At 53.5% G+C, this 9,981-nt stretch overlaps 2 protein-coding genes across 2 annotated transcripts in view; one reads left to right on the top strand and one right to left on the bottom strand.

The window, feature by feature from the left end:
* LOC104134765 overlaps positions 1 to 1,112 on the bottom strand; it is a 6,575-nt gene extending 5,463 nt beyond the window's left edge. The window contains exon 1 of the mRNA XM_009648346.2: positions 1,069 to 1,112. Within this exon, the coding sequence (XP_009646641.1) occupies positions 1,069 to 1,112 (44 nt within the window). The remainder of the gene's footprint in view (positions 1 to 1,068) is intronic.
* CCDC71 (coiled-coil domain containing 71) lies at positions 7 to 9,981 on the top strand. Its single transcript, XM_035903796.1, has one exon. The coding sequence runs from the start codon at positions 2,220 to 2,222 to the stop codon at positions 3,411 to 3,413; it is 1,194 nt and encodes a 397-aa protein (XP_035759689.1). The 5' UTR covers positions 7 to 2,219; the 3' UTR covers positions 3,414 to 9,981.

Here is a 9,981-nt window from a genome sequence, read left to right as displayed (position 1 = left end):
TGAGCTGGGGGGCTGCCCGCCCCCCCGGCCCCCACCGAGCCCTCCTTGGGTCTCCCTGCCAGCCTCCACCTCCCCAGGCTGCCCCAGCCCCGCATCCTGCCCCGCCAGCAGCCTGCTTGCTCCTCTGGTGCTCCCGGAGAAGCACTGCAGAGCCCTTTCCTCGAGCGCTTCACCCAGACAGCTGGGCCTGGCATCGCCGGGGCATTGTGTGAGGGTCCTGCCAGCCCTTTGCAATCCGTACCAGGAGCACTGTGGGTCTGTGGCCCCCTGGCGCTGTAGCCAGGGCACATCCCCCGCTAGCGTGTCAAGTGGACAAACTTGCTCTTGGGTGGACAGGCTGTTTTCTGGGGGTGCGGCTGCTCACGGCTGGCTTTTTCTCCTACTACAATCTGCATTGCACAAAACGAGACCAGGTGGATTGATATTGAGATGTCCCGTCCCTGCTGAGATGTCACAGCCTCTCCGTTCAACATCAGAATATCCCTTGCTGTGTCCCGGCTGTTCCCGGGCTTGCTGCAGCCTGAAGCTCTCAGCAGAAGATGATCCATTTAGCAGCCTGTTGAGCGCACGTTGTTAGTTGTGTTTCTCCCTCTCTCCCAGCTTGGGATTAAGCTTTACATCCTTGCTGACTTCACTGCGCCTGTTACCACTTGTTCATTCTGAAGGGGGCAAATCTCACCGCAGGCTGATGACGCTGGCTGCGGCTCTGTCGGAACGCTTCCCTGCCTGCCTCCTCTCCTCCGTGGGAGATCCCCCGCGTGTCACAGAGCAACTGCATTATCCTCCTCCAAATCCCTCTTCTGCTGTGACGTCTGCAGAGCACTTGACTGAGATTAGTTTGTCATGCGGAGGCTCTTACCCTCCCCGCTGACCCGTGCTTCCCCTTCTGTGGCTGCTTTTGGCTTCTGTCTCTTCCCTGCTTGTGCTGCTGATGATGGCACAGGGCACCACTCTGGGGCTGGCACTCCCGGGCTCCGGAGAAACCGGAATTCAGGGAAGAATGTTGGATGCGAGTAGTTCCTTGCTCTGTCTGCTCAGGTGCTAACTTTTCCATCACAGCTTTCTCGCCTGCGCTCTGCCCTCTCCAACAGTGTCTTGGACACCTTCTGCATTTCTCTAAAAAGGGGTTTTCCACTGAATCCTCCTCATTATTTTGAGAGGTATCAATGAAGGTAAAGATTTTATAACTTCTCGGCTCAGCATCCAGCTGCAGAGCTGGCAACACAGCCAGCTCAGCATGAGAGGATCGGAGTTCTCCTGGATGCATCACAAAGTCCTGCCTGGACCGCTCTTTGGTGCCTATTTTTTTTTTATTTAAAGCAATAATCAGTGCTTTCTGTCCCGGGCAGGCAGTTGTGTAGTATCTTGAGCATGATCTGGGTGTTGTCCCTCAGGCTATTGTACACTTGGCCCTGGTGATGTGTGTTTCCTTCATGCCGCCCTGCTTGAATTTCCTGCTTCCTCCCCACTTGGCAGCGAGTGCCCTTGGATTAACACCAGTTTGCTGTGACGGCAAGTTGCAGACCGTTGTTCAAACAAGGGAACAGGAAGGAGCAGTGTTGCCTTGCCACAGCGTTCGGCATCAGTGAAGCACAACTGAAATAGCCTTCAGCTCTGCTGTCAGGTCTTCGGGAGGATGCTGCAACTTTGGCAGGGACTCAGAATCAATTTCTGAGCTGAATCACTTAGGAAGCTGGAAAATTGAATGTGACAGTGGGATAGATTTGAGGTGCTCAGGCTGCTTAGTGCTGAGACGGCTCGACCGTGGTGTGTGCGCAGGGAGAGGGTTCAGTGCTTTACCAAGGGAAAATGAGATCTGGTTACCCGAAGCTGGGGCATGTCAAACTCAAACTGGAAATGAGCTGCAGATTTTGCTGAGTTAACCACTGGAACCCTTCATCTTGGGATGGGTTGGATGGGATTGCCTGAAGTCTTTGTTTAGGTTTGAGGATATTTCTGCGAGAGATGTTTTAGTTTGACTGCAGAGGTAAATCAGTGGCAGGGTTGTCTTGATGATGCTTCTAACTTGGGTGATGCCCAGAATCCGACCCAGTGTTTGTGAGTTGCCATGCCTGGGCTTAATGGTTTCAGGTCCCCGCTTAAAAATGCAAGATGACTTCAGTTGCTGTGAGCTAACTATCTTCTCTCTCCTTTTGAGGTGTCAAGGGTTGTTTTTCCAGCAATTTGGACCTTTTTGAAGTGCCCGTTTGCCTAATGCCATGAATATTGCAGTGAACAATGTGGAAGAAAAAGCTGTCCATTCCTGGTCAAGAATTTCCTCTGCGGGACAGAAAGTGCTGGAGGAAGCCCTCCGAGTCTTCAACCCAATGTCCAAGGATCTTTCGGACACAGAGACCCAGCTGGTGGCCTTCATTCAGGGCCTGAAGGAGGAGGGCTACCAGCCCACAATTCTGAGGAGTAAGGATGTGTATGGGTACAGCTCGTGCACAGCAGACACACCTAGCCAAACAAAAGAGAGCACCCCACACAACTGCGCTGCTGCCGCCGAGTCCGCTAAGAGTCCGGCTCGAAACAACGCAGCCATGGCAAAGGTGTCTGCTTCACCCACCAGTGTTTCGGTGAACTCTTCAAAAGTCTCCGCTCAGCCTGTCTCTAAAGGGGATTCCACAAATCTCCTCTTGAGCTCCCTGAAGCAGACAAGATCCGGCACGTCCAAGGCCGCGGCAGTGGGCTTCCCTACAAGCATGTATCCTGACGTGTATCCAGCCATGAGACTGTCGGTGGTTCTGGAAGCTCTTGTGCCACTTAAAACTACTGCGTCCTGTTTGGAGTCCAAGTACACACAAGGGCATCTCGGGATCTCGCCTTCGGACCTTAAACGCCTCAAGGCTTCGAGTCCGCCGAGGCAGTTTTCTTCAGGCAAGACCACTAAAATAGCAGAAGGTAAGGGATACAAGCGTTTGATAAAGAAAGCACCGGATTCTGCCACCCTTGCTTTAAATCTTCTGAAGGGACCAAAGGGTGGAGTGCTGCAGGAGAGCAATGCTTGCAAAGCCTCGGGAGTTCTCAATGGGAGAATCACAGGCAGCTCATCCCAGGACTGCACCACAGCACCGCAGTCCAAGAGCTTGAAAATCAAAAATAAGGAACCTCTGGTGGGAAAAACAGAGTGGAAGGACAGCAGCACTTATCGGGAGAGCGTTGGGCAGAAGAGGAGAAGAGCTACGGAAGCAAGAGAAGCACCGCAGAGGAAGAAAGCAAATACCATTCCTGTCCGAAATAAATCTCGACGGGCTCAGAGCACTTTGAACCTGCTGAAATTCCAGGCCATCAAGGTGGGCAACTCTTCTTCTGACGATGAAGTGAGGAGGAGAGCACAGAAGATTCTTAGGGTCAACCTGTCCCCCGTGATCCGAATTCAGCCCTTGTCCCACTCTCACAGCGTTCCCTGAGTTTCTTCACTTTGTCACTTTTTATTGTAAGTAAGTAAATACAAGCCTGGCACCAGGGCATGGAGAAGTTTAAGAGCACCTCTGAATCTCTGGTGTCTGGTGACGATATGTCAACTAACCTGCAGACGGAGCAGCCTGCTCTCACGCTGTTTCTGCCTGTCTAACACTGCTATGCAGAACTGACTGCAGAAATAAAAACCCCTGTTTGGGAACGTGGGACGGTGACTCTCGCCCACGGGGAGCCGAGCAGGTCGGAGGGCTCGCTTCCTGCGGGCGCTCTTCTGAACATGGCAGGCTGCGCTCTCGTGCAGGGGGAGAACACGGGACTTTCTCATGACATTGATGCACTGTGATATTGCTCTTTTTCAAGCTGTACATTTACTGGTTTTATTTTGATCAAATTTTATAACTTTATTATCTATATATCTATATATCCATATATGTGCATATCACCTAGGAACTGTGGGATGATGCACTTCCTCCATCCCTCTGGGATTGGGTTTGATAGCTTTTGTTCCCCCTCCCCTTCAGCCAGTCTTTTGTTGAAAGGTGCCAGGATTTCTTTGTGATTCAGTGTTGTGACAGTCTGTTCTGGGCTCTCTTGAGCAGCTCAAGCAGGCAGAGTTATAGCCACTTGTTTGTCTCCAGAAATGCCAAGCAATCTGGACAATTACCAGCTGGTAGCTGACTGTAGTTTTAATCATGTTTTCGGTATTACCTCTGCATAAGAGTGGGGGAGTATTACGGGGCTGTTGCCTGCAGGTCTGCCTGACATCTCTAGGTGCCTCCTTGGTTTGTTGGTAGCAGAAGCTCTGAACTCAAGGTAGGGGGTTTGCCTCCAAAGAGTGATTCCTCCTCAGCACCCAGTGTTGCTCTGCTCTCCTGTACCCCAGGTGCAAACCTGGGACGTGCACTGTAAGTGTTAGAGCTGAAGGGCTGGAGTTGTTAGTAAGAATTGCATAAAATGTCCTGCCTGCCATGTAACTGCTTTGCTCTTGCTGGGTGTTTCAGGAGCAGGTTCTAGGTGCCAGTAGAGAAGACACGGGCTGCATTTGAATGTATTAGATACATCTTGCCAGTCCCAGAGCTCAGTGGGGTATTTGAGCCTGAATTAGAAGAGCAGAAGAGTTGAGAGGATATATGCCAGCAGTTAAACACAGAGAGTTTCTTTCTGTCAGTTTGTGTGGGTGAAGCCGTAGGAGGGGAGATCGGCACCGTGTTGCGATGGGTGACAGCTTTGCTGTGCCGTCTGGGATGTTGCGAGAAGGTGTGGCAAGTGTGAAAGCTCCCAGGGTGCAGGCTCTGCCCGTCCCCAGGAGGCACTGCAGAACCACTGTGGGCGGCCGTGTTAGCCTTCCCGTGCCGGGGTTGCGCTGTCAGATGGGAACATAGGCTGTGCGCTGGTGGAGGTCGGGTCTACTCTACGCAGAGAGAGCAAGCTCCAGGAGAAACACCGCGTTGGAGCAGTCGGTGCTGCAGCTGTCACCTGGGAGGGATGGCCTCCGATGATCTCCATTGGGATACTGCAAAAGCAGAACCTGGCGGCTTGGGGAGAGGGAGCACTGTCTGGCCAGGCGTGAGCCCAGCTCTATGCTGCTGTATGTTCAGATCTCTGCAGCAGTGGGCCAGTAATCCACTCATTCTCTCACCAGCTCAAAATACCAGTTGTCTGACCTAGTAATCCCTGCGGACACTGGCTGAAGGGATGAGCTCCCCTGGGAAGCCCCAGCCCCAGCTCCTCACGTTTCAGCCCCTCCCTAGCACCTGGCTGGATTTCAGCACTTTGTAAAAGGGGTTGGCGTCTGATCCCCAGCTCGGAGAGGAACACCACAGCTTGGAGAGGAGGAAGGAGGTTCATGAGGGAGTGAGAGGGCAGGAAATCTGGGTGTCCCAAGGCACAACCAGGTTTCTTCCCCCTTGCCTGGGTAGGGCAGGGTGGAGGTTCTCCCTCAGGGGATGATTGCAGGCTCTGAATCACACACTCGGGTTCTGTGTGGTTTTACTGTGCGTGTCTGAGCTCAGAGATGGTAGCTTGCAGTGTTTGAGACTGACCTGTGAATGCCGCTGCTTGGCTGCAGAAGAGGAGGAAATATTTTCTTCTGCTTCTGTGTTTTAAAACACAGAAACTCTCTGCCCTGGCAGAGAGTTCCCTGTCCTGACATGATGCTGGATGAACAGGGACCCTCCATCACTGTTAACTGGCCAAAAATTGCTTTGTCCCTTTTGTTCCCATCCTTCAGACCTTTCTCATTCCCACGGTCTCAAATGCCAGGTCTTGAAGTCTTGCACTGGAGTTTCTCTTTTTGGCTGTGTCCCGAGGAGGGCTCTGAACTCCTGCCTACGGTATTGCTGTCTGCAGGCTGCTCCACAGCTTCCCCTGTTCCCAGCCCCATATAAGGGCACCGAGAGCTGTCTCTGGAGCCTCTTCGTGCAGTGCAGGCATCCCAGCTGAGTGCCTGGCCTCTGGTGGGAAAAACAACCGTGCTTCAACAAGGCTGAATTTGGGTCGAGACTGCTTTTCCTCTAGCCTGAGCAGGAAGCTGAGCACCTGAGGCTAGTTTATCGGGCCACATCCCTCCTCTTCGCTGTGTTTCTTTCCCCAGCTGTGCTGCTGCCTGCCTCCCCACTGTTCTCTGTCACCTCTTGTCTTTCACAGCTTGGGTCTTTGCCAGTCAAGGACTTGGCTTGTACTGTTGCTTAACACATCCAGCAGAACATACTGCGTTAGCGCTGCCATGCCTTTCCAGGTGCTGAGCCGAGTTCTGTGAATGCTTGGTGGCGACAGCTTGCCCGGTATCTTTCCCAGGCCACCATCAAGAGGTCTTCTGCTCCGCAGGGAGAGGCAAGCATTAGAAATGCTTCTGTGTCACTGAGGCTTCTTCCAGGGAAGTGAGCACCCCATAGCTCTGTGCTCAGGGACTTGCCCATCATCAGTCCAGTCTCTGCCAGCTTTGCTGCATGTCCCTAACAGACTGCAGGACCCCTCAGCTACTGGCAGTGCTGGAGCTCGCTCCTCTGCCCTCCTGATGTCTCCTCTTTCCCCTCATAAGTGATTTGGGAACTTGGCCAGAATGATTGTGGCTTGTTACTCACAGAGGGGCTTTACAGCCCCTGATACCAATGCCGACACAACTGCTGCATGTCAGCTATTCCCAGGGAATCCGGTGCTGGCAGACAGGCTGCCAGGTGGTTGGCTCTGCCATCCTTCATCTTGTGGCCAGGTGCGGGTGCTCCTGGCATCCCAGGCCATCAGCACTGATGTGCGGGAGGCTGCAGAAGGGGCTGTGCTGTGGATGTTGCTGTCCAGTGTTTAAGGAAGATAAAGGGTTTGATCAAATCAGACCTGCCTAAGACCTGATCTAACCACAGATCTCCCACCAGAGGTCTCTTCCACCCTATGTTATTCTGTGACAGCAGAGTAACGCTTGCCTTCCAGGGACCTGCACAGCAGTAACTGGCAGGGCATATAGAAATGCTTTGCCTGGAGTGATGTGGTCTCTGCTGAGAGTGCTGTAAGGAGGTTGTTCAGACCTGTTTCTGTATTAGTCACTTTGAATTCATCCAAGTGCCTAACCTGGCCTATGCTGTTCCTGGGCACCATGACAGCCGAGAGCTTTGGAGACTCTCTTAGGAATGCTTTTACTGCATGGATTTGTGCCACTGTCACTTCAAGAAATGATTCAGCCAGCGGTCAAAGGGCTTGTTCTTCCGACTGCGTTTGTGGAAATCATTTCTCCTTTTATTCAGCTGCCAAGAAGCAAGAGTTTATGCTTTGCCTCCACCAAACAAGGTCTTTGAGCTTCCTGCATGCTTCAGATGTCCGTCAGCGAGGTCCGTGGGGAGAGCAGCTTGTCCGGCAGGCAGATGAAGGGGAAGCTGACATCAGATACCAGTTGAAATCACACTGTTAATTGGTAGAAATGTTTTGAAGCTCATGTCCAGCGTGATCAGATTTCACCTTCTGCCATTACTTTCAGCTGGAGAAGTTTCTCCTTGGCCTCTTCCCTGCAAGCCCTGTAGCATGGTGCTGCTGCTTCCAAACTGTGTCCCGCCCAGAGCCAGCTGCTGTAGCCACCCTTGTACAGAATTTCTTAGGCACTTTTCTGCAAAATAAGAAGGGATTATTTTGTTACTCCTGTTTCATAGCCCACTAGTGGTATTTCAGTGCAAGGAGGCATGCTCTGTGGAGTGTTGTGAGCACTCGCCTAGATGGATACTTCTCAAATGAGGGCATCACCCTCCCAGCCTGCAGCATGCATGCTCACAGGGCCGGGGAGGTGGGCTGAGACCCCTCATTGCCTGGTGTTTCCTTGCACAGAGATCAGTCAGTCACCAGATGAGAGCGTCGCAAGGAAGTCGGGAGCAGAACAGCATGGGTGGGCGATGCTGGGCAGACGGCTCCCCAACCCTGCTCCGCAGCTGCCCCTGTTCTGCCACGTGTCCTACAGGCCCGCCTCGCACACGAGCAGCACTTCTCCACTGGTGGAGCCGCTCCAGCTGCTCTCCCCCTTGGGTTCAAGTTCCCTGCCCTGTCTGGGAGCTGGGCCTTTGGTGACAGCACAAGGGATGCGTGGGGACGGAGGGCAAGTCTGTGTCTCAGCTGCAGCTGGACAGCGTGTTGCAAGCTGGGCAGCTTCCTGGGCAGGAGGGCAGGTTTATGTGGGAGGATCCTTGTTTTGGCCGTGGTTGGCAGGGTCGGTACCAAGCTGTGTGGAGCACCTGCTGCTCAAGCTAGCTAGTTGGTTTGTGTGGAAGTGACAGTTTTTGTTTTGGTCTTCAAAATGGCACTGGCCCGTTTGCTCCTGTGGTCAGACAGGGATGGCTTTCTGGGAGCTGAGATGGCCTGAGGAGAGGACAGTTGTTCTGGGGCACCTCACACCTTCTCGATGCTGCTGCAGCCCTTGGCTTTTTCACACCATCCATGGACAGGGGCAGGTTGCTCCCAGGACCTTGTGTTCAGGGCTCTGTGCTGGAAAGCACCATGCTTGGGTTTCCCTCTCCTTGCAGCCTGCTCCTGCCTGGAGCTGTGTGCTGTTAGGAAGGTGCCAGGTTCCTCGCTAGCTGGTGGAGCAGAGACCTTGTCCCAGAAGGCAGGAGAGCCAGGCCCAAGTGTCCCCTTGTCTATAGATGTGACTGTGCTAGAACTCGCAGCTTGGCCAGCTGCTGCCTCTGAAGCTGTGGTGCTGAGGCCAGACCCCCCAGTTTGCTTAGGAGCAAATAGACCGAAGAGGTCTGGTGAAAAAGCGAGAAGCTGGGATTAGGGGAAACCAAAGACACCAGCAGTACCCGGCTGACCAGCTTCTGCTTCTGCTGCAGGAGATCTGCAAACAGAGGAGCCAGCTCTGTGTACCAGTAGCACTTCCTCCACTCTGATCCTGCCCAGCTGACGGAGCTGGCCCTGCCCTGTCTGGCAGTACTACACAGGCACTGGTGCTGTAGGATCCGAGGCACGGGTGAGGGGGTGCCCCTTAGGAGCAGGTCTCCCTCCTAACCTTTGGTTTCCACCCTTCATCGGTTGCACAAACTGGCCCTGCTCGGGTGGCTGCGGGGAAGGTAAGCCGCTCACCGGCTTGCAGAGACACCCCCCACCTGGGTGCGTGCTGACTTGTACCCTCTGGACACCCTTGCGGGGGAGGTAGCACTTCCTCCGGTGAGCATCCCAAATACCTTCCCCTGCAGGGACGATTAGGCCTTGCCCCGGGGAGTCCCTTAAAGGCCTTATTATCGTCTGGGACTCTCTCCTTGTTGTCTTAATTAGCCCTTTCCGTTCCTGTTACTACAGGCAGCCCCTGTGAGAGTCTGGTGATTCCCACAGGCACAGTCAGGCACGCGGTGCTGTTGTAAAAGAGAAGGTGCTGAAAAGCTGCCCCCAGAAATACCTCCCCTCCTGCCCTTGCTCTGCCATGCTGCCCAGGCCTGGGACAGGACGGGAACGAGTGTCGGCGTTTGCGGCAGGGAAGGCGCAGTGTGTGACACCGTTCCCTCCTCCTGGTCCCTGCTGCAGCCCTCCTGAGGTGTAGCATTTCCCAAGCAGAGGCACAGCAGCCTCTCCGAGGGACGCGGGGGTGCTGGGTGGGCACTGCCCGGCCCCTCGCGCTCGTCTCTGCCAAGCATCATCTCAAAGAGAGCCGTCTCCACATCACAGCATGACCGACCTGCTCTGGCTGGGACCAGTGCCGCTGGCTCAGCCAAAGGCATCCCACAGTGTTCAGGGGTCCTGAGCGATGGCCGGGGAGCAGCGACTACGGCCCACGGGAGGGCGAGTAACAAACTTTTGTACGGTGAATTTGCAACAACTGACCATCTTGTTCTTGAGTGAACTTTTTACTGTTTCATTTGTTTGTGTAGAATGTTTCCGAAGCTATATTAATATTTAATGTTTAATATGAGGCTGGGCTGCTCCACACTCAGTGTTGTATATTTTGGAATGGCATTGTTTAATGAAAAGACAGCGTTAATATTATTCTGCTCTTCAGAGAGAACGGGACAAAAACCAGACTGTCTTTTTTCTTAAATGAAGTGAACTTTTTGTTATGAAGTCCTAGCAGGTGTCCAGCCTTTCAGTAAA

The sequence above is a fragment of the Egretta garzetta genome, unplaced genomic scaffold (assembly GCF_000687185.1).
Source record: "Egretta garzetta isolate BGI_Z169 unplaced genomic scaffold, ASM68718v1 scaffold91, whole genome shotgun sequence".
NCBI classification, from domain to species: Eukaryota; Metazoa; Chordata; class Aves; order Pelecaniformes; family Ardeidae; genus Egretta; species Egretta garzetta.
This window is presented reverse-complemented; position numbering and strand designations above follow the sequence as displayed.

What these genes read in the sequence shown, in the direction of transcription:
- CCDC71 (XM_035903796.1), top strand. Translation starts at nt 2,220, where the DNA reads ATGAATATTGCAGTGAACAATGTGGAAGAAAAAGCTGTCCATTCCTGG.